The sequence below is a fragment of the Diospyros lotus genome, chromosome 13 (genome assembly GCF_014633365.1).
Source record: "Diospyros lotus cultivar Yz01 chromosome 13, ASM1463336v1, whole genome shotgun sequence".
NCBI classification, from domain to species: Eukaryota; Viridiplantae; Streptophyta; class Magnoliopsida; order Ericales; family Ebenaceae; genus Diospyros; species Diospyros lotus.
In genome coordinates, this window is record NC_068350.1 from 30529516 (window position 1) to 30554082 (window position 24567).

Genomic DNA, 24567 nt, shown 5'->3' on the forward strand with positions numbered 1-24567 from the left:
TGGGTTTGCTTGCTCTCATGAAAAGAGTTGGAGCAACCAATAAGAAGAATCTGCACGGATTTGGCATTTCAAAATAATCAAAAGGTTACTGGTTTTTATCACCCTCATGGAACATAGATGAATACAGGAAAAGCCCCCTTTTTTCTGATCTTTTTCATCTTAGAAAATGGCTGAAACAGAGATGGAGAGCAAGATGCATATGTTCTGTTCATGTCATAAATATATATACATACATATAAATATATACTTAAATATATATTATAGGCACGCTAAGTTCAGATATGTAGAACAAAAGGGCCCAAACTTGGGAGATAAGGCATTGCTACAGTGTCGGGGGAACAAATCAGGTGTCCCATTATTGTTGTTAACACAGAAAGGGAGTTATTTCATGGTTCAACCCCACCAAAAAGCATAACCAAAGGGACCGAAGAAGTAGAAAACTCAAGAAAATTTCATCTTCCATTGATTTGGATGGGGATTTATATACAAGTTACAGTGTGGTCAATCAAACTTGAAATAGACTCTTCTCTCAACCGCTGATCAGAAAATCTTTCATCCATTCGGTCCTGAACTGCTTTGACAGTGGCAACTCTGGCTGCAGTGGCAGCTCTGTTTGAAGCCACGATGGCGACTGTGGCTGCGGCGGTGACTACAATGGCGGTGAGAACAACCACGGAGGTGAACAATGGTGGAGAGAGAGAGTGTGTGTGTGTGTATGAGGAAGAAGAAGAAGAAGAAGTAGAGTAGCAAATTTGGGGGGAAAAAGTAAGGACAAAATTGTAATTTTACCAGAGAGTTGTCCACCAGGTTGTAGCATTTTCCTTGTAGCATTTTCCACCAGGACAAAATTGTAATTCTAACTCTCGGTTCGTGTAGCATTTTCCTTGCGTATATATGCATGCAGCGACACGACGCCTCGTTCTCTACTTCTCGCTTTGCCTTTCTTCCTCTGCAGCATATTTTCCCGGTAAGCAAACAACAAAACAGGAGAACTTTCAATAAATTTGATGCCCAGATGTTATTCAGGATCAAACTAAATACTACGAAGTGTTGTTTCTCTCTCTCTCTCTCTATGCCCAATGTTGTTCAGGATCAAACTGAATACAAAGTGTTGTTTCTATCTCTCCCTCTCCCTCTCTCTCTCTCTCTCTCTCTCGCTTTGCATTGTTTGGACCGCTTTGATGTTTTTGTTGGAAGTTTTGTGCTGTTTTTTCATTGAAGAAGAAGGCGACAGAGAGATAAAGAGAAGGATACAAAAATTCCATTACTTCAAAAACTTATATATTTGATACAAAAGTATGGGTCAATACCAAATCTCCATAATTTAAGGAGAGTTGGTACCTTGTCTAAAGCTGAAATTAAGCTCTACCACAATTCATTCAAACTTCAAGTACATTCATTAATTACATTACAAAAGATTCAAAAAAGCAACATGATTGGCACATAGCTTTGTATCACACAGGAACCTTCATCACTCCTCCTTGATGCAAGAGCTATGCACAACACCAAGCTTGTCTCTAAGTTCTTCGAATCTATTCTTCTGCAGCCCTTTAGTAAAAATATCAGCAACTTGCTCTTCTGCTGAACAATGTAATAGCACAACTTCACCTTCCTTTTCTGCTTCTCTAATAGCATGATATTTGATTTTAATGTGTTTAGTTTTTCCATGAAAAACTGGATTTTTAACCATTGCAACAGCAGACTTGTTATCACACAAAATCTTTGTAGCAGCTTCTTGCTTAAACTTCAGTTCATTAATAACTTTTCTCAGCCATAAGGCTTGATTAACAGCAGCAGATGCAGCCATATATTCTGCCTCTGCAGTTGATTGAGCAACAGAGCCTTGTTTTCTTGAACTCCAACATATAACACCTGATCCAAGAGTAAAGCAATAGCCTGAGGTGCTTTTTGAATCTTCAAGTGATCCAGCCCAATCACTATCAGTGAATCCTAGCAAGTTCAGAGCTGAACTCCTCCTAAACATCACACCATATGAAATTGTCCCCTGAATATACCTCAGGACCCTTTTGGCTGCTGTGAAATGATTTTCAGTTGGCATGTGCATATATCTTGATAGAATGCTGGTTGCATACATTATGTCTGGCCTTGTGATTGATAAATACAACAAAGAACCAACCAAACTCCTAAAGATTGAAGGATCAACAGAAGCTGACCCATCATCAACTTGTAATTTCAATCCTTGAACTACTGGAGTACTAACAGCTTTGCAACTAGTTAGAGAGAATTTCTTCAGCAAATCTATTGCATATTTCTTTTGAGAAATGAAAATGCCTGTTGAAACCTGAGACACTTCCATTCCCAAAAAATAACACATCTCCCCCAAATCATTCATCTCAAACATGCCCTCCATTTGTTTCCTAAATTCTTTCACAGAATTTGAATTACTTCTGATAACAAGAATATCATCAACATAGATTGAAACAATTAGAATTTCAGCAACCAATTCCTTCACATACAATGTTGCTTCATTGATGCTTCTTTCAAATCCCAAGTCAAGCAAATAACCATCAATTTTTGCATACCAGGCTCTAGGAGCCTGTTTTAAGCCATATAATGCCTTTTTCAACAAATAAACTTTATCAGCAGCACTTTCAATAGCAAAACCATCAGGCTGCTCAATATAAATTTTCTCCTCAAGAATACCATTGAGGAATGCAGATTTAACATCAAGTTGATAAACTTTCCAGCCTCTGTGAGCAGCAATAGAAAGCAACAATCTAATTGTATCAAATCTAGCTACAGGAGCAAAGGTTTCAGTGAAGTCAATACCTTGCTGCTGAGAGTAGCCTTTCACTACCAATCTTGCCTTGTATTTTTTGATTGAGCCATCAGGATTCATCTTAACTCTGAATACCCACTTTGTACCAATTACTTGTTGATCTTCTGGTCTGTCAACAAGTAACCATGTGTCATTCTTGACTATCATGTTAAATTCTTCCTCCATGGCTACTTTCCATTTTGGACACTGCAAAGCTTGATCAACTGTGACAGGTTCCAATACAGCAACATTGCATCTGTTGTAGATATCTTGTAGAGGTCTCATACCTCTCACAGCATAATTTTCATTATCAGAGTCCTCCTCAAAGGTTTCACCATGAGTCTCTGATGCATTTTCACCATTAGTGTTTTGGTTTGAAGACTCTCCAATCATTTTCTCCCAATTCCATGCATCTTTTTCATTAAACTTCACACTCCTGCTCACATAAACCTTCTCAGTTTTAGGATTTAAAATTCTGTATCCTTTTGAAGTAGTACTATAACCAACAAATATACCAGCATTAGCTCTTTGATCCAATTTGTCTCTTTTTGCCTCTGGTACATAGGTATAACAGATGCTGCCAAAGATTTTTAGATGTCTTACTGATGGTTTAACACCTGTCCAGACTTCATAAGGTGTTTTACCATTAACAGCTTTAGTTGAAAGTCTATTCTGCAAATACACAGCTGTATTAACTGCTTCAGCCCACAACTTCTTTGGCAATCCTTTTTCAAACAGCAAGCACCTTGCCATGTTCATGACTGATCTATTTTTTCTTTCACTTACACCATTTTGCTGAGGTGTATAAGCGACTGTGAGTTGATGATGAATGCCTACCTTTTGAAGGAATGACTGGAATTGAGAAGAAATATATTCTGCCCCATTATCGGATCTTAAAGTTTTGATCATTTGCCCACTTTGATTTTCTGCCGCAGCCTTGAATTTATGAAACATCGAAAATACTTCGGATTTGTTTTTGAGAAAATAGACCCAGCAATACCTTGAAAAATCATCAATAAACAAGAGAAAATATTTGCTGCCATTGTAAGAAGGTATACTCATGGGTCCACATATATCTGTATGAACCAGCTGGAGCTTCTCAGTTGCTCTCCAAGCTTGGTTTAGAGGAAATGGAGTTTTACTCAACTTACCAAGTTGACAAGTACCACAAACATCAGAAATTACAGTCACAACAGGCAAATCATTCACCATTTTCTCCTTTTCAAGCAACTTCAAGGCATCATAATTTATGTGCCCCAGCCTCTTGTGCCACAGACAAGAGTCTGATTCAATACTAACTAAAGCTTTAACTTCATCATTTTTCCAGTCAATATTAAAGCTCCTATTGTACATTCTGATTGTCAGAAGCTTTGTACCAGAAGGATCTATAATTTCACAGAACTTGTTCTTGAATTCAAGTGAATAATTCTTGTCTAACAGTTGACCAACACTTAGTAAGTTATGTTGAATTTCAGGCACAAACAACACATCAGAGATAAGCTTTGTACCTGATGAAGTTTGCACAGACACAACACCTTTGCCTTTGACATCCACTAGTCTCCCATCACCAAGCTTTACTTTGGAAGAATATGTTCTGTCCAAAGTTCTAAAATTTTCAAAGTTTGCTGTCATATGATGAGTACAACCACTGTCAATCATCCAGGCATCAGTGTTTTGAGTTGCAGCTAAACATCTCTCAACTGTGGCAGCAACAAAAAGTTTATCCTCTTGAATTTCAGATCCTTCTATGACTTGAGCAGGTTGAGCTTGATTTTGTTGACTAGAATTTCCTGGACAAATCCTTTCAACATGTCCAAACTGCTTGCAGGATTTGCATTGGACCCCCGGTCTGTACCAGCAATAATTTTCAGTATGATTTGTCTTCTTACAGTGAGGACAAGGTGGATACTTGCCTTTTCTATTTCTTCCTTTGTAGTTTTGATTAAACTTTTTTCTTTACCTCTCTTATGATAGCCTTTCTTTGCATCATTTGTTTGCACTTTTGCCTTTTGAGATGCAACAAGTGCACTTTCAGTTGAGCCTTCTTCTTCTCTAAATGTCTTTCTTTGTTCAACAGCTTGTAGAGCATTTACAAGCTCCGTGAGAGAAAGTTTAGATAAATCCCAGGCATCTTCAAGTGAAGAGATTTTTGCCTCAAATCTTTCGGGAAGAGTTACCATTACCTTCTCCACAACTCTTTTTTCTGGTAAATCCTCACCCAGCAGCCTTACTTGATTAACAACTTTAATAACTCTATCAATATACTCTTTCACATTCTCAGTTTCTTTCATCCTGAGAAGTTCAAACTCCTTCCTTAAGTTGAAGATCTGCATCTGTTTAGTTTTTTCATTTCCTTGAAACTCTAACTTTAGTTGATCCCAGACTTCTTTCGCTGTTTTGCATGCCATGATCCTGATAAAAATAGTCTCATTTACTGCTGAATGAAGACAACTCAAGGCTCTATATTTTCTAGAGACCTTTTCTTCATATACTTTGAGCTGATTCAGAGTTGGATTCTGTGGCTCTACAGTTTCAAAGTCTGATTCAACAGCTTCCCACAGTAGCAGACCCCTGAGATATGCCTCCATTTTCACAGACCAAACATGGTAATTTTCTCCAGTGAAGATTGGAGGAGAAGGAGCAGAGATATTGCTGCTTGTAGCCATCACAAAAAAACACTCAAATCTTTCAAGTGTTTAGGCTTTTAAGTGAGGTTTTCTTACTTGTTTTCTCTCACACACAGTCCCACTAAGATCAAGAAGGCTCTGATACCAGATGTTGGAAGTTTTGTGCTGTTTTTTCATTGAAGAAGAAGGCGACAGAGAGATAAAGAGAAGGATACAAAAATTCCATTACTTCAAAAACTTATATATTTGATACAAAAGTATGGGTCAATACCAAATCTCCATAATTTAAGGAGAGTTGGTACCTTGTCTAAAGCTGAAATTAAGCTCTACCACAATTCATTCAAACTTCAAGTACATTCATTAATTACATTACAAAAGATTCAAAAAAGCAACATGATTGGCACATAGCTTTGTATCACACAAGAACCTTCATCAGTTTTCTTTTTTGGGAGATTCTTCTACTTATTTACACATACTTTGATAATGTTTACATGCGTGTGCGTTTGTGTGTGCGTGTTCATCTATATAAATTATATAGTTTCAGTTTAGAAATTTGTGTTCAAAACACATAGATCTTATTGTGACATGATCCTGAATTTCTCTTCTTCTTCAATTTTTCACTCATCAAAATCTAAATTTAACTTGATAAAAATTCATGTTTATTATATATATTTTTCGACTCCTTTGGTTCTTCCTAATCTTGTGATTATCCCACTTTTCTCTCGTTCAATGAGTTAATTATTGGCGATTGAAAATTAATATAGGGACGAAGGAAAAAGTTTTTACGAAGCCTCCTCCCACTACAAGAAAGTGGACTTTAAGCAACCACATTTAGTGACGGCCAGTCAAACGTCGTCACTAATTCCAATCTTTAGTGATGGTTAGATAGAATCCATCACAGATGACAGATAATAGTGACGACCACATGTGGTCGTCACTGAATATGCAACTTTTAGCGAGGGTCACGCAATGTTGGTCACAGATAGAGGTACAATAGTGACGACCTCATGTAGTTATCACTGAATGTGCAACCTTTAGTGAGGGTTGCGCAACGTCGGTCACAGACGGGGGAGAATTAGTGACGACCACATATGGTGGTCATTGAATATGCAACCTTTAGTGAGGGTCGTGCAATGTCGATCGACATATGTTCCACTTTTTTTTTTTGGGTTTCCTACTGAATACATTATCATCATTATTTGCTGATATCTGCTATTTGATTATACTAAGGTACAATATTATAGGAGGGCACATATATATGAACTAAGTTAAGCAGGATATATAGTCCTAGGACTGAAGGGCAGACTGATTTAAAATTATAATTAAGGAACATATGTCGACTTAAACAAAACTGAAGTGTTCTATTTATGTGACACTAACACTAGATGGTGTTTCATTTTGTAACAGAAAGGACCCGGAAAACATCTACTTCATGTTGTATCTCCAATTTGGGATACATTTTGCTAAGATATGGATTTGGATTTGGTTTTTGTTTAAATGTTGATTGGATGGCCATGTCGAAGCAATAACCTTCTTGCTTCCTCTAATGACAGATTGATAGTCGGCTTCTAATTAATGAGCTCAAGAACAACCACGGGAAATAAGAGCAGCTGCAGCTTCCTTTTCTGGATTTTGGTGGGGTTACTATCAAAGTTGTCGCATTTTTGTGAACTTCCTTTCGATTAATTAGGATCTTGAGATAGCCAGATGGGGGGGGGGGGGGGGGGGGGCGGGGGTGGTGGATTTCTTGAGCATTCTGATTCTGCAACTTAATTGGAAAGCTGATTTATATTTGGCAAATTGTTGATTCTTGGGAGCATGGTTTCGTCTCAGTTACCAGCTCTTTCCAAAACTACATCCGTGCAGAGCAGCCATCTTGTTTTCCCGGTGAACCTTCCCTCAGATGATGTTGAGATGGACTTCTCTGATGTATTTGGTCCTTTACCAGTTCAGGCCTCGACTGGAGTTAGTAATGTGATGGAACTCGTTGCTGAAGCTGATCCAGTCGATGACTACAACCTCCAGACACATCATTCTTTGGTTAGTCCTTCTGCTCGTGTCAGTCCATGTTCGATGATAAGCAAGCTAGCCATACACGATACAGAGGGCTCAAGGGAACTAGTGGCGGAGATTGGCACTGATGAGACAGTCAAACAAGTTGGTAAACTTTTGGTTACTGATGATGATAATGCTGAAGAATCTCCGGATGTTAATTCCATGAAGATCCAGAGTGTAGGAGTTGAAGACTTTGAGGTCATAAAGGTTGTTGGTCAGGGTGCATTCGGGAAAGTATTGCAGGTGAGAAAGAAGGGTACCTCAGAAATATATGCGATGAAGGTCATGCGAAAGGACAAGATAGTGAAGAACAATCACGCTGAATACATGAAAGCTGAGCGGGACATCTTGGCCAAGATACGACATCCTTTTATCGTCCAGCTAAGATACTCGTTCCAAGTAATTTTCTCTTCACAATCGTTAAATTCTCATCCCTTTTGAACATTAATTTCGAGTTCCCACTTGGCTCTTGCTTGCAGACCAAATATAGACTTTATCTAGTGCTGGATTTTGTCAACGGTGGACATCTACTTTTTCATCTCTATAACAATGGACTCTTTAAGTATCTTTTGCATCCATTGACTTCAAATATATTTCTCCCAAATTCTGGGGGCAAGAGGTGTATTAATTCTCACTTTCTTTTGAATATCAGAGAGGATCTGGCGCGTATATATACAGCAGAGATTGTTTCCGCGGTGTCTCACCTTCATGCTAATGGCATAATGCATCGCGATCTTAAGCCCGAAAATATCCTACTGGATGCAGATGGCCATGTACTCTCTCTCTCTCTCTCTCTCTCTCTTGCGCACGTGTGCTTTTTCGAGAATGTAACGTAGCATATTATATGGTATTTCACTTGTTATTGTTGTAGGCAATGTTGACTGATTTTGGGCTGGCAAAGCAATTTAAGGAGAATGCAAGGTCAAACTCCATGTGTGGAACTGTAGAATACATGTCACCTGAAATTATTTCCAGGAAAGGCCATGACAAGGCTGCAGACTGGTGGAGTGCTGGGATCTTATTGTTTGAGATGCTTACGGGGAAGGTTAGTATCTTCATCATGTCAATTTTTCAGTCATGATGTGCGATTCATATACCGCCAATTTTGTGGGTAGTAGTGTCTTCCATTTTTCATGGATGATTGTTGAAGCCTCGGCTAGTTGCCTGGCTGGATTATACGGTTATAGGTTGGTACTTATAAAGAGAACCCTCACCCTTTTACCAGCTAATCGTTTTATCAGTTGCTTTCGAGTTTTCTGTTTTTAGTTGACAAGCCCTCTGCTCTACAAGCTGTACTTGTTGCTTTGAGTTTTCCATTTTTGGGAAGTTGTTTTTCTTGTCTGCTGTTGCAGCTGCCATTTACGAGTGCGAATCGTGAGAAAACGCAGCGAAAAATAATGAAAGACAAGATCAAGCTGCCATGATATTTGACAAGTGAAGCACATTCTCTTTTGAAAGGGGTAATCTGCACATCCTTTGCCTTACCAACATTTCTTTTCCAGATTCTTTCAAGTTAAGATGCTAACTGTCAGTAATTTTAAGGGTTGATAGCAACTGTTTCTCATCTTTTAGCTTCTACAAAAAGACCCGAGCAAGCGCCTAGGCAGCGGTCCTTGTGGAAGTGATGAAGTCAAGTCGCATAAATGGTTCAAGACGATCAACTGGAAGAAATTGGAGGCCAGGGAAATCCAGCCGAGCTTTCGTCCAGAAGTTGCTAGAAAACACTGCGTTGCCTACTTCGACAAGCACTGGATTGATATGCCGCTTCAGGATTCCCCAGCGTCCAGTCCAAAAACCGACATCGATCCCTTCCAAGGCTTTGCTTATGAGAGGCCTGACCCTGCCTGCAGCTTCACTTCTTAAGAGGAATAGCACTAGAGTGTGCTGCATATATATGGCTTTGATGGTTTATTCAGGATCCTCTTTCCGGGTAAAAGAGGCTTCAATTAGGAAGTTTAATTTACCAGGGAGATTAAAGTGTGTTTAGCAACCAGCAGTTGGTGTCTAATGTAAAAGGATTGTATGAATTTTTAACCTCATTGATCCCATACGTCTTGGAACAACTGAATTTATTTGTGTTTATTCCTTAATTTTCATGACATGGGATGCCACAATGCCAGGCCAATACTTGCGGTCCGTCATAGCGCCGGGCCTGTTTGACATCTCTAAGCCTGATTATAGGCAATTGAAGTTATCGTTGGCAACAGTGATTAGAATCACGCAATCACTAATATATGAGTCGAAAAGCACTGTCCATTTACACCAAAAAGACAGAAAAAGAGGGCTTTATTTAAGCATCAACGACTCCATTCTTTAATTGCTCAACAGCTCTGTAGGTAACAAGATCGTTACATGGTCATGGTCGATTACATTATACTCCTAAAGATCATCGTGGAGGAGAGAGACCTCTCGAGGTTGCTTCTTCTTGCAACCCCAACGGCATGTCCAAGAGCACAAGGAGTTGAAGATCCTAAGCCTTTTGGAGTGGAGGGATATGATGTTTGATGTTGAAGGAGACTTGGAAAGAACAATTGCATACCCGTCATCCATGTAGTCTGTTCCTTGGGGGAACAGCTGCCAGAGAAGGCTTCCACCCCCGCTCCCTCCTTTCTTGACGGAATCCAGGAGGATCTTGTACACCGTACTGATAAGGGCGTCCCTGAATGAAGAATTGTAGCCCGGGTCTGTTGCAGATACGCCAAATTCAGCAAATAAAACCGGCATGCCTAGAAAGTTCTCGGCATCCTCAATGTGGGCTTGCATCCATGACTTGAAAAATGGGATATGAGCATCGGAAATTGCTCGTGAAATCCTTGGTAAGACATTTCGTATTCTAGTCAGAATCTCCCACACCACTTGGAAGAAGCAAAAAGAAGTCACATAATATAGGTACAAACAAATATCCATCTGCCGATGCACAATGTGACATAAATCCTAGAGAAGACACCATATCTGAATGGTTTTAAATATGGATTCTTAGAACTACTAAATGAATCAGAGATTCAAAAGCATCAAGCGTCAGCAAATTGAAATTTCAGAGATCATTCTGTTAGGAGGATTTCATGTACGTACCAAGAGTCTGCATAGATGTGAACTGAGGCAAAATCAACGCCAAGAGCCTGATGGTTCCTGATAAAGTCAGTCCCAACTTGTTGAGCATATGTATTTGGGTTGAAGTGAACCTTGTTTGGTGTTGAGGGACCATAAAATCCTTCTAACCCAATATCTACTAAGTGCTTTGGATCAATGCTCTTCACATAGACTGCCATTTCTTCTATCCATGCCTAAAAAATAATGCTATCTACTTTACTCAAAAATACTCTCTTGAGAAATATACTTCTTAAACAGTATATTTTTAGTCGTGATTTTCTTGTGTACAAGTTTAACAACTCATTGCCAGTGTTCTACTATATTAACTGAAAATTTAGGCAAAATTGTAGCTAGTGAAGAAAACATACCTGAAGTCTGTCCCCAGAAGGATCCGAGGTGCACCGTGGCTCATTCATTAGTTCCCAGGAAAAAATTGTCGGATCATCCTTGTAAGTAATGTTGGTGAATGTATTCGCTCTATTAAGCACCGTCTAGATAGTTTATATATTGGAGGGAGGGAGAGAGTTAGATTCACACTTATAATTCAAGGATTTTAATGATCAAAACTATTTACAAATTTCAAAACTTGTTTAGTTCAGAAGTTGTTCGATGAACATATCCATGACAAGGAAAACAGTGAGAAACATGCCTTAACATGGGCCTTGTAGTAGCTTCTGAGAGTTGGGTGACTGAAAAAATCATCATCTGAAGTCAATTTCAACCCAGCAGCTTTACCCCATTTCACATATTGTGCTTTGCCACCATATGCATCCCAGTTGTTAGCTAATGACAATATGAGCCTGATCTTATGCTTCTTTGCCTCACTTACAACAAAATCCAAGGCCTGTAATTCATTGAACAAGAAATTGAGAAACGTGATAAATGCTTACTAGTTGCCCTATTTATAGTTATTAGTCACCAAAATTTGGGACCTACATATCAGAGCACCATCAAGTACAGAAGCACATTCAAAATCTCTAGCCATTCTATAGAACTAAATTAGATAATCAACTTCCAGTGCTACTTAGAAGATTCTATATTTTGGTGGTTCAATAAGAAAACCATGAACAAGTTCAAGCCTACTAACTAGTTTCTTTCTCACCTTAGCCTGCCTTTATTCTTCTACTAAAAAGGCATCAAAATATAGTTAATAAGTAAGCAAGCTATTCTTCTTATGGTATGCTAATTTTCTAGCAAATGCGATTTGAAAACCTGCCATAAATCATTATTTCATGAGCTTGCTAGCCAGTGAGTAGGGAATGTTGAAATAGAGCATGGATGTCGGTGTGCATTCCATAAATCATTCTTTCATGAGCTTGCTAGCCAGTGAGCAGGGAATGTTGAAATAGAGCATGAATGTCCGTGTGCATTTCACTAACATGAAAATCGTGAAACAGGAATTACCTTGAAGATGTCTTCATCATAGACAGATGGCGATTTTTGAAGAGCTCGCCATTGGCCATCATTGAAAGCCCATGTGCGACAAACTGTCAGACCAACAGAAGACGCCTGCTGGAAGACCTCACTGACCTTTCCCCTTGTGGATTGATCCACAGCAAATACCATCAACCAGTAAGTGTTGAACCCATTAACATAAAAGGGCTGGCCATTGACCACAAATTGGTTCTTTTGTTTCTGCACCATGGTCCATGCATCCGCTTCCTTTTCCCCAAATTCATAACTCCTACATCCACGAAAAGATGCATCAGAAAAGAAAAGAAAAACTTCATTCATTCTAATAAAAATAACTTCCAGAAAGTACCCATGGTTTATGCTAGAATAGGCCAATTCACCATCTGATCCCTCCAGCACTAATTCCAGATTTTCTTCCCCATTGACCCCCGAAACAGTGTGGCTCAAAATTTGGGAGAAAATCACAAGAAATGCAGTGTGGTAAGCTTTCAGAAATCTGAGGTTTCGCTTATCAGTATCCATGCTTTTCGGGTCCACACCCCCAATGCAAAATTTTCTTGAACAGCATATATATAAATGTACATATATTTGTGTGTGAGTGAAGATCATGTGACGACCTTTGAAGCAAAGGAAATTATCTATCTTTATCCCTCCTCCTTCCCAAATTGTTTTGTTTCATATAAGGATACACAAAGAAATAAAAAAACAGAGTAAAGATAAACAAAAGCCTCTCTCCATCTGTTTTTCCTTTTCAGTCCCTTTCTTTTCCTAACTTCTTTGCTTGCCTTAATCTCTTCGTTCTTTGTTCTTACCGGAAGAAGCAAGAAGTGAGATTAATCCCAATAAGGCAGGAAACCAAGTTTTTTGCAGCATTAAATTTGGGTATTTCTAATCTTCCATTATTATTATTATGACCAGTAGTTGAAATGTCGCATTCAGGAGCATTTGTTGGAAGCATCAAAGCTTGGCCCTACTACCCATGTTCTGGGCATGAATTTGTAAACAAGATGAAGAAGAAGAAGAGGGGTTACCCGTCCGTCTACTCCAAGCGTGAAGAGAGGTTCTACTTGGCCTTAAAGCATACAACTCCATGATTTTGCAAAGCCCTTCAGCAAGACAAGGCCCATAGGTAAAGGTGCATTGCCCCGACTATTGCCAGCGTATGATATATATATATATATGTATGTATATACATCCAGGCGTAATGAAGATCCTCAAAAACCACTTGCAATTTGGAAACCAGGAATACCTTTTCACGGAGAGAGGTAGAGATGTGTGTCTCCGTTTGAGATAAATACTGAACTATTTGATGGAGCAGTTCTCTCATCTCTAGTGTTGTTGCCTTTTCTGTTTTTTTTTTTTTTTTTTTTTTCCCTTCTTATGCTGGTAAATTGGAAGTTTTTGCTGGAAGTCCTAGAAATAACTTAGACAAAAACCAAGAAAATTCCAGAAATAACCTTTTTGCAATAAAAAAAAGAAAATATAAATTGAAAACAAAAATAGGACACTAATAATTAGGTTAAAATCTTTTGTCAGATTTATAAGTTGAATGCATGAAAAAATCAATTTTGTTTGAGGATGGAGTTTGGTCCAAATTCCATTGCCAATGGGTTATTTAGCGGAGAGAGAGGGGGAAGATGATGAGGACGAGTGCTCATTTCTATTGTCGCTAATGGAGTTACAGCTTCAACATTGGTGCTAATCTCAATTGCCGTGGTCTACTTGGTGTTATAGTCTATTCTTTGTGCACGCTCTGGAGGGGGAGGGAGGGGGTGGCGTTCTCTTAAAAAAAGACGACTTCCGAGAGAGGAAGTTCTCCTGGATAACCTGACACAAAAATTCTTCTAGAGAATCCTAACAAGTTCTCCTAGAGAGTCACATATTGCACGCCATAATCTACTCGATCGAATCAAACTCTTAGGAAAATACATGAGAAAACCTTTTCATGGACAACTTTGCCCCACGTCCACATTATTCTAGACAACATAACCCTTTTGAACACAAGCTCTTTTTCCTTCGAGAGACCTTTCCTCCGGGGGACTTCTCACCAGGCCCTCTTTTAGCTTATGTCCAAGATAACACCGTGTCTTGTGGCCGAAAGAACATCTCATCCCCTATGCATGCATGCCACATGTCCCAATCACGACCGGAGGGTATAAATACCTCTTGATCTTTCGACTTTTGGATCTTTTTTCTAGCCTTCGGACTTCTAGCACCCACACGACCATACTTCTCCCGAAGAAATCCACTTCTCCTGGATGACTTTCATAGCATACTTCACTCGCATTTTCACTTGCATCTTTGCTTCTCTATGACTTCTTCTGACTATAAGCATTAGAAGGCTTGTACCGGAGAAATCTCAATGTACCTTTTTGTTGAGTAATCTATTAAGTTATTAAAGTTTTGATTTGATGAGGAAATATAAAAATTATATTAAGTGATGGTGACCAAAATAATGTGTTAAGATTAAAGAATGGTTGTAAAAATAATGAAGATATTTATATATGTTGTTGCCAAAATACAACAATTAAAATTTGTGATGTGGGATCTACTAGAACTCGGTGTCAGGTGAAGTTAGGTTGCCGTAAGAGATGTCGCCTCAAGGGAGATTGCCGCTAGGATGCTCACCGCAAGAATTCGCCACTAGCTCTTGCCACAAGTTCTCGCCACTAGGTCTTGCGACAAGCTCTTGCCACAAGGTCTTACTGCAAGCTTTTGCCTTCGCCACTAGGTCTTGCCGCAAGCTTTTGCCTTCGCCACAAGGTCTCACCACAAGCTTTCTCCTTCGCCGCTAGGTTCACCGCAAGGATTAACCTTCGCCGCTAGGTTTGCCGCAAGTTTTTGCCTTCGCCGCAAGGATTTAACCTTGCTAATGCTCAAAAAATAGGTTAAAACGCTCGCAAGAATCTTTCTTAGCAAAGACCCTCCGATACCAAAGTTAATCTCGAATCCCAATGACTATTCACGAAAATAGTAAAAGTGCATTCAAAGTGTCTAGATTTTATCAAAACTGAAAGTCCTTTTCAATGTCCTATAGATGGGTATTTATAGGGCACAATTCTCAAGAATGCTTGGTACTGACACGTGTCGCTTGTTGAATGAACCATGTTCAAGGTGTGTGGTTGCAATCAAGTCTTTGCTGCAAGGCCTTGCGGCACACTGTCGCAAGGGCTTGCCACAAGGCTCTTTAGCCACAAGGCTTCGCCACTAGCTTTTCCGCCACAAGGTTTTGCCACTAGCTCTCACCACAAGCTTTTTTTCCATAAGGTTTCGCAGCAAGGCTTTAACTTCGCCGCTACCTCTAGCCGCAAGGCTTCCCTACTAGCTCTTTCGCCACAAGGCTTTGCCACTGGCTCTTCTGCCACAAGGCTTCACCACTAGCTCTTTCGCCACAAGGCTTCGCCACTAGCTCTTTCGCCACAAGGTTTCGCCATTAGCTCTTCCGCCACAAGGCGTTGCCACTAGTTCTTCCGCCATAAGGCTTTTCCACTAGCTCTCACCACAAGGTTTTGCCACTAGCTCTTTCATCACAAGACTTTGCCACTAGCTCTTCTGCCACAAGGTTTCGCCACTAGCTCTTTCGCCACAAGGTTTCGCCACTAGCTCTTTCGCCCCAAGGCTTCGCCATTAGCTCTTCTACAACAAGGCTTTGCCACTAGTTCTCGCCACAAGGTTTTTTACCACAAGGCTTCACCACTAGCTTTTGCCACAAGGTTCTACCACAAAAGAGGCTCATGGCACACTGCCACAAGTGGGCTTGTGGCATATTGCAGCGAGCCTTATTTTTTCTTTAAAAATTCTCATTTTTTCTCAACCTATTTTTCATGACACAAAAATTGCCCCCCACTCTTCTGTTTTGTCTTTAGACAAAATTTGAAGAGTAAAATATCAACCAAGCAACCGGGTTTAGCACCTAAACTCAATCAAGGGTTCCAGGATACCCAAAGATCTTATGTCGACCGGGGGCTTAGGTACCAGATTATCTCTGGGCAACCAGGCCCTCGAGAGATAAGTTCCGCTACGGGATTCTTATTGAGTGTCCGAGCTTGTCGGGAGGCCTAGACGCCGGATCAGCCAAGGAGTCGGGTCTAGCTTGGGAGCATAGCATCGGACTCAGTCAAGGGATCCCTACGAGCCTGCGGGCATAATGTTCGGAGCGTCCAATGATCCCATGATGGATTATTGTGTTCTCCATGTCTGTCTTTCGGGATTGGTTTACCTCAGGGAATCTGGGTTTGGCCAGTGGTCTGGCGCGGCATTCCTACCAAACATCCGAGTTTTCCAGGAGACCTAGGTGCCAGATCGACCAAGGAGTTGAGTCTAGCTTAAAAGACATAGCACCCAACTCAAACAAGGGATCTAGGTGAGTCTGCGGGCATAAGCATCGGATGTTCTGCTGATCCCGAGCCAACTCATGGTCATAGGGACCAGATTGCAACTGGGTGACTCAACTCTGATAAACGGGATCATGGAAGAACTATCATAGGGTTGATGTCTCTTCTTGCTTTCCTTAGGCCAGTCTCCCTTAGGGGATTTGGGTTTGGCCAGTGGTCCAGCGCGGGATTCCTACCAGGCATCCGAGTTTGCCGAAAGACTTAGGCGCCAGATCAACTAAGAAGTTGGGTCTAGCCAAAAAGTCATAGCACTGAACTCAAACGAGGGATCCGGGTGAGTCTGCGGGCATAGGCATTGGATCCTCTGGTGATCCTGACCCAGCTCGTAGTCATTGGCACCGGATTGCCACTGGGTGACTTAGCCTTTGGGAGCGGTCTTATGCTAGAGCTATCAGGTGATCACTTCACTTCTTTTCCAGCTTCCTAGGGCCAGTCTTCCTCAGGGAATCTGGGTTTGGCCAGTGGTCCGGTGCAGGATTCCTACCAGACATCCGAGTTTCCTAGGAGACCTAGGCGCTAGATCGACCAAGGAGTTGGATCTAGTCAAAAAGGCATAGCAACTAACTCAAGCGAGGGATTTGGGTGAGTTTGCGGGCATAGGCATCGGATGTTTTGGTGATCCCGGGCTAACTTGTGGTCATCGACACCAGATTGCCCCTAAGCGACTTGACTTTCAGAAGCAAGCTGTGCTTGAGCCGTCGTACCTGCATGACACATACAAATAATCTGGACTCATGGAGATTTTATGTGGTTCGGCTTATAGTTTAGCCTACTCCACAAAAATACATGGGATATATTCTTTTATTTATTGAGGGATGTTATTACAATGGAAAGTTAAAGACAATTATGGCCTCCAGCTGGGTCAAGTAACGCTTCTGATGACAAGCTTGATTCTACGTCTCGTGCTTCGTCCCTTCCCCTGGGGTTAAAGTTGGGAAGTACCTCTCAAGGTGCACGGTGTTCCAAGCTTTTCCTATTGCCTCGCCTTATAGTGTCGATAATGTGCACATGTTAGGGCCTAATTTCTTTTGAATTTTGTAAGGTTTTTCGCACTTCGGGCTGGGTTTTCCTTCCTTTTCTATTACCTTCCCCTACGTCTAAAATTTCCATTTGGATGATAAATTGTTCTACTCAGTCGAACAACTCAGTCATAGAATTTGGCTCGGAGAAGGCTAAGGATCTTCTAAGCGGAGCATATGTAGTTTTGTTTAGAAGGGTTGACACTGCCAATCCAATTGGGAAATCCCTTACTTCATGCGTTGCAGCTCTGAACCATTCGACGTATTGCTTTAGGGATTCATTCGTCTTTTGCTGTAAGCTTATTAGATATATTGCACTTTTCTTCTTCGGGAGATAGGCAGAGAATGCATTTAGGAATTCTTTCTTCAACTATCTGAATGATCGTATATGTCTTGCTGGTAATTCAGTGAACAATTGCTGAGCTTGTCTCACCAGGGAGAGTGGGAAAGCCTTGCACCTAGTGACCTCACTCCATCCATGTAACACGGCCACTGCGACAAAATATTGTAAGTGTTTCTCGGGGTCCTCCCTTCCTGAGTATACCGAAAGCTGTGGCAGTTCGAACCCTGGTTGCACTGGTTGCCTCTAGAGTTCGTCCAATAGAGGGAACTCTTTTGGGGGAGTTACCTTTAGCACCATCATTACCTGGTTCTGCTCTAGTACCTCTTCTATGAGGCGTTTGATGTCTGGCACGCTGAGTGTTTCCTGTTTCGCTTCATTTTGGCAAAAAGATGGATCATAAGGAACTCCTGAATAGGTGTTTTCTACTGTTTCTCTACACGTGCGAGCTTTTCTTACTCTCAAGCTTTTCTTACTCTCATGCTATTTTTCCTTCTCGAGTCCGTTACTTCTAGGACTTGACTATTTAGCCCTAGAGTTCTGATTCTTATCCCCTGTCGAGAAGCCCTTGAAGGGTTGTCTTGGGATCTCCGATGTTCTGCCCTCGTATCGATTTGTCCCATGTGAGGAATGTGAATGTCCAGGATTAGTTCATGTAACAAAGCAGTGACTTCCTATAGTCTTCTCATATTCTCCTCATTGTTCATTTTGAGTTCATAATTATGTTGTTTCAGCTCCTCAAAATTCTTCCGCAATAGTTCATAATCTGAGAGTAAGACCGTGGGTGGAGCTATTCTTGAAGTCCCCACGAGATTTCTATTTGGAATTGAAGACTGTCTAGAGGAGTGTTGTTCTTGACTAGTGGGCGCTGCATGTGGGACTTGCTTCTCTCGCCTTGTCGCATATCTTCTCAATCCAGCCACATGTGCTTCTCCTTGCTCTGAACGCTCCATGCCCCCCAGTCTGGTGGTATGGTTGCATTCGAGCATAGGAAAGTTCCCGGAATGCACATCATTATTAGAGTGATATATTGAAAATTCAGATACTGTAGAGTGCACTTGATGGGGACCTTTCGTGGCTCTTATCCTGGTACGAGCGCTTCGTCGGGCGGGATCAGGCGGGTTCGCCCAACCGGCTGATCTTGTCCCTCTCGGCATCTTGTGTTAAGATTGGCTTTTTGTTGTGTTTCCCACAGATGATGCCAAATTATTGTTGCCAAAATACAATAATTAAAATTTGTGATGTGGGATCCATTAGAGCTCAATGTCAGGTGAAGTTAGGTTACCGTAAGAGATGTCGCCTCAAGAGAGATTGCCGCTAGGATGCTCGTCGCAAGAATTCGCCACTAGCTCTCGCCACTAGCTTTTGCCACAAGCTCTCGCCATTAGCTCTTGTCACTAGCTCTTGCCATAAGGTTTCGCAACTAAGTCTTGCCACAAGATCTTGCCACTAGCTTTTTCCACTAGCTCTCGCCACAAGCTCTTGCCACTAGCTCTTACCACAAGCTCTCGCCACTAGGTCTTGCCACAAGCTCTCGCCGCAAGCTCTTGCCACAAGCTCTTACCATAAGCTCTCGCCATTAGCTCTTGCCACTAGCTCTTACCACAAGCTCTTGCCATAAGGTTTCGCCACTAAGTCTCGCCACAAGCTTTTTCCTTCGCCGCTAGATCTCACCAGAAGCTTTTTCCTTCGCTGCTAGGTTCGCCACAAGGATTAACCTTCGCTGCTAGGTCTGTCACAAGCTTTTGCCTTTGTCGCTAGGTTCGCCGTAAGGATTTGGCCCTGCTGATGCTCTAAAAATGGGTCAGAAGACTCAAGGGAATCTTCCCCCGCAAAGACCCTTTGATGCCAAAGTCAGTCTCAAATCCCAATGACTATTCACGAAGATAGTAAAAGTGCATTCAAAGTGTCTAGATTTTATCAAAATTGGAAGTCCTTTTCAATGTCCTGTAGATGGGTATTTATAGGGCATAATTCTCAAGGATGCTTGGTACTGACACGTATCGCTTGTTGAATGAACCATGTTCAAATTGTGTGGCTGCAATCAAGTTTTTGCCGCAAGGCCTTGCGGCACACTACCATAAGGCCTTGCCACAAGACTTGCCGCAACGCCACAAGCCTTGCGGCACACTGCCATAAAGGCTTGCCGCAAGGCCTTACCACAAGATTTTTTTGCCACAAGCAGCTTCGCCACAAGGCTTTGCCAATAACTCTTTTGTCACAAGGCTTCGCCACTAGTTCTTTTGCCACAAGGCTTCGCCAATAACTCTTCCGTCACAAGGCTTTGCCACTAACTCTTTCGCTACAAGACTTCGCCACTAGCTTTTCCATCACAAGGTTTTGCCACTAGCTCTCGCCACAAGCTTTTTTTTTCACAAGGTTTCGCCGCAAGGCTTTAACTTCGTCGCTAGGTCTAGCCGCAAGGCTTCGTCACAAAGCTTTGCCACTAGCTCTTTCGCCACAAGGGTTTGCCACAAGGCTTTGCCACTAACTATTTCGCCACAAGGCTTCACCACTAGCTCTTCCGCTACAAGGTTTCGCCACTAACTCTTCCGCCACCAAGGCTTTGCCACTAGCTCTGGCCACAAGGTTTTTTCCACAAGGCTTTGCCACTAGCTCTTCCACCACAAGGCTTTGCCACTAGCTATTTCGCCACATGGCTTCGCCACTAGCTCTTCCGCCACAAGGCTTCGCCACTAGCTCTTTCGCCATAAGGCTTCGCCACTAGCTCTTCCGCCACAAGGATTTGCCACTAGTTCTCGCCACAAGGTTTTCTTCGCCACTAGCTCTTGCCACAAGATTCTGCCACAAAGGATTCTCGTGACACACTACTGCAAGGCCCTTACGGCAAGCCCTTTGCTGCAAATGGGCTTGTGGCACACTGCTGCGAGCCTTTTTATTTTTTCTTTAAAAAATTTCATTTTTTCTCAACCTGTTTTTCATGGCACAACAATATATATATATATATTAATCAAGTAAGTCAAATTTTCAGTCGAGTATCATTCTATATTAATTGAGTAATGAAGTAATATATCTAATTAGGTCAAAATGTTGTTTATTTAAATTGAGTAAAATGCTTCATATAATTGAGTAATTATGTGATCAAATTCCTATATTCAAGTAAAAATCTAACTTACCCGAGTAATGCTTTTGCTAGATAAACCTTGAATTATTTTCAATTATGGTATGATAATTTAATTGAGTGTATTTTATTTGTAATCAAGTAAGCATAAGTTGTATAAAAGATAATCGATTACAAATCTTTAGTGTATTTGAGTAAAAATCAAATGTACTCGACTAAATAGACCTTTGTATTCGAGTAGATAGTTTAAGTTTTTGGCAATGCAAAATTAATCAAGTATATAGTTTTTGTAATCAAGTACATATCTTATACAACCTGTACCTTCTCTTGTATATTTTATTCACATTTTTTTGTGATCTTGTAAAGGTTAAGCTTGATCCTAATAAAAGGCATTAGTTGTGGCTAATCATGTTAGAAAAAATCATTGTTTGTAAATGTTTGTAACTAAGCTTGTTTTAAAAGTTATCCAAATAAGTTGATTGGATAAAATCATTGGTAAGGAGGGTAGTGGAGTAGGCATAGTCAAACCACTATAGATTTTGTGTGTTGCATTCTTTCAATTTATTTTTACTCACTGTTTCAAGTTCCTATTTTTTAAAAAGGGCTTAAGCTAATAAAGTTTTATACTTTTAACTAGATTTTGTCTTGTAGAAGCTCTCTCAAGACTATATCAACTCTCCCAGACAATGGAGACTCTCCCAAACAACTTTCTCTTGGACAAACATCAGTTGTCTCGAACAACAGATTGAGCCCCTTCAAAATTATGCTAGTTTCTCCCAGATAAGCCATGTTCTTCCGCCAGGTTCTACTGACTTCTGGAACTCTTCATTTGATATAAATTTTAATTGTTGTATTCAAACAATAACAACTAATCTTCATCACATTATCAAAAAAAAAAAAAATCAAATTTAGAAATAAAAATAAATTCCATCTCTAACATAGATGAATTTTGAGATAAAAAAAAAAAAATCGTCTCTAACAAAGATGGAATTTGAGATCAGTGACCAAAATAACTGAAATTTCTTTTAGAAACGGTTTTAGAGATGAAATTAGTGACAAAAAAATTCCGTCTCTAAACGTTTTTCGAATCAAAGATGGAAAAAAATTTGTCACTAAAATTTTTTTCAGTTAGAGAATGAAAATTTTCTATTTCTAAATTTTGCTTGCACTCAAAGATGGAAAAAATTTCCGAGTTTGAGTTTTTTTGTCATAGACAAAATTAAAGTATTTCAATTAGAGACAAAAAAAGGTTAGATATATATATGTCTGCCTTCATAGGTTAGATATATATATGTCTGCCTTCATTTGTTTCTCGTCCTTCTCCTCTTCCTCTCCACCTTTTCTTGTTCTCCTTTTCACTTGTCTCTTTCTCCTATTCTTTTCCGACTAGCAACCACCAGCTATCAACTTTTATAGCTTGAAGTTCAATTCGACTTCTATAGCTTGAAGTCTAAAATCACAATGCTGACGACAAACTTGCATTGGTGTCGAACAGCCATGGTGAGGCTACCTTGGCCTCTTTTTTCTCTCTCTTTGTGGTCGACAGAAGCCAAAAACCCAAACTAGATTTCACCTTATTAAAACCCAAAACTAGTTTTGGCGAAAGCCACCCCTTCTTGACTTGATTATCAACCCCAAAATTAGAACCCCACATCACGATAGAGTTATGTAGTTACATTCAGATGGCAGAGAAAGAGAAAGACCTTTGGTTGGGATAGGTCTAGTAGTCGGCATTGCCATGGATGGGAGAGAATTGGGAGGAAAAAAGAGAAACAAGATAATGGTGTTTTGAAAATTTAAAAAAATTTAACAGATGGGTTTCTTGGTATTTGTTATATTTTTTCAAACATTAAAGGTAATTTATGCTTTTATGTCAAATTTAGGAATACTAAATATAATTTTTCTTGTGAAAAATAAATTTCAGTGACCCTTAATGACATTTTCAAATAACAAAGATTTATAAATATCTTCAGATTAGGTGTTTAAATAAAAATTGTGCACATTTTTTAACTACAGGGAGCATCTTTGCAAATAATCCAAACCACAAGATTTTGAGTTCAATTTACTCTTTTTAGATTAATTATCTAAAAGATACTAAATTTTGGGTAGTGTATTAATTTTTGGACTATACTACTTGTATATTAAGAATTATACATTGAGTTATACAAACGCACACAAATGACTAAAATATCTTTTGCGCCTCACCATCTCGCGTCGTCTCACTATCTTAGGTGAGAGGTATTTTAATCACGTGCCTTACCGTCTCACGCCATCTCAGTGCTTTGTCTCACCACTTTGGGTGAAAGGTATTTTTGTCATTTTATCTACATTGTGTAGTTTAAGAAATACAAATAGCATTTTTTTTTATTTTTATGACAAACTTTAAATTTAATCAATCTTACATTGGAACTTTTAATTTTGTATCAGTTCAATACTACCATTCAAATTTACATAATTAATAATCATTTGATTATTAATTTTTGATTTTTTTTCTCATTTTTCTAACTTAACCATGCATAAAATGACAAATTCTAGATATGTTCCTGCTTAAGTTTGAAAAGTAGTAAGAAAAATAAATAATTAATATAATAGAAGAGAATTAATATTTTAAGTTTTAATAAGAAATATGATAATAAATAAAGATGAATGGGAGCTTAACCCTCAGGTAATGAATCAAATCTTATGAATGCTGTTGATTTAAGCCTTTTGTCATTGAGACATAATATGTTTGAATGGACCATCATATTGCAAAAATTTGTGTTTATATGTGATAACATAATATGATACCAGTGTGTGTGTATATACTATAAAAAAGGTAAGTAAAACATTATAAAGTTTCAAATAAAAGTTCCTTTGATATGCAGTTTAGTTTTTAGAATTTTTTATAAAGCTTAGATAAATATAAGATTTAATAGAATAATAAAATAATTTTATTTTAAGTTAAAGTTTATGAATTCAAATCTTGTTGATAGGGTTACTTTTTATTTTTTTAAGACAACAAATATTAACAAGTATTTTAAAAATAAGTAAAATATGATAAAACTTCACTTCGTAGTGCGGGAATGTTGCAGTCATGGGAGAGAGACGAACAACCGGTAGGTGTCTGCTCATGAAAATATGCAGCGATTGGCTGCAGCCATAACAAAGTGAGACGAACAACCGGTAGGTGTCTGCTCATGAAAATATGCAACGGTTGGCTTCAACATCTGGTTGTCTAATAGGGGTGATCTGGAAGGACGCCATGCCCTAAAAAACCTGCATTGTTGTATCTATGGGATATCTCTGGTTAGAGTCTTGAATGAGCTCTCAGGTGTATTTTCGACAAAAGATTAATCCATTTGGGAGGAACTTCCTATATATCTACAACAAAACTTCACTCACAAAAACAAGTTAAAAAGAAAGCAGGAATTCTTCACCCACATATGTTTTTCGATACTTAAGTCAATATGTGAAGAAAAATAGTTATTTGAAGAAATTTGTAGTGGTTCTATCGAATACATAATAAATAAATAATATAAAAAATACCAAATTTGACATTTACATGTTTAATAAAATAAATAATATTTATAATAGTAAGGATAAATATGTTGAGGGGAGCCCAATGAAATAACAAATCTTGCAAAACAAGACCCTCATAAAAACGTTATTGAGCGCAATTATGTTTTGCTTTGCTAGATGATAAATAAATTCATAAATGACTAGTTAATATTAACTTTGGGTAACATGTTTAGCCAGCGAAAATAAGACTACTGTACCACATCCAAACAA

The 24567-nt window shown here is 39.5% G+C and overlaps 1 protein-coding gene, 1 long non-coding RNA gene and 1 pseudogene across 3 annotated transcripts; 2 read left to right on the top strand and 1 right to left on the bottom strand.

Moving 5' to 3' along the window:
* The first annotated feature begins 7224 nt into the window (after positions 1–7224).
* On the top strand, positions 7225–9324 carry LOC127788177 (serine/threonine-protein kinase AtPK2/AtPK19-like; annotated as a pseudogene).
* A 406-nt stretch (positions 9325–9730) lies between these two features.
* LOC127787944 (mannan endo-1,4-beta-mannosidase 6) lies at positions 9731–13288 on the bottom strand. Of its 2 annotated transcripts, none has more exons than XM_052316030.1 (6): positions 12996–13288; positions 11956–12235; positions 11201–11395; positions 10920–11042; positions 10534–10745; positions 9731–10273 (listed from the first exon to the last, which is right to left on the bottom strand). In XM_052316030.1, the coding sequence occupies exons 2-6, from the start codon at positions 12193–12195 to the stop codon at positions 9841–9843; spliced, it is 1203 nt and encodes a 400-aa protein (XP_052171990.1). In that variant the 5' UTR covers positions 12196–12235; positions 12996–13288; the 3' UTR covers positions 9731–9840. The 2 variants fall into 2 exon arrangements, with proteins under 2 accessions (XP_052171990.1, XP_052171989.1); XM_052316029.1 differs by having other exon boundaries at positions 12314–13288.
* Positions 12949–23782, top strand: LOC127787945 (uncharacterized). The gene is made up of 3 exons (XR_008020285.1): positions 12949–13099; positions 21451–21601; positions 23031–23782. It is a non-coding gene; the product is annotated as an uncharacterized LOC127787945 (long non-coding RNA).
* The last annotated feature ends 785 nt before the right edge of the window (positions 23783–24567 follow it).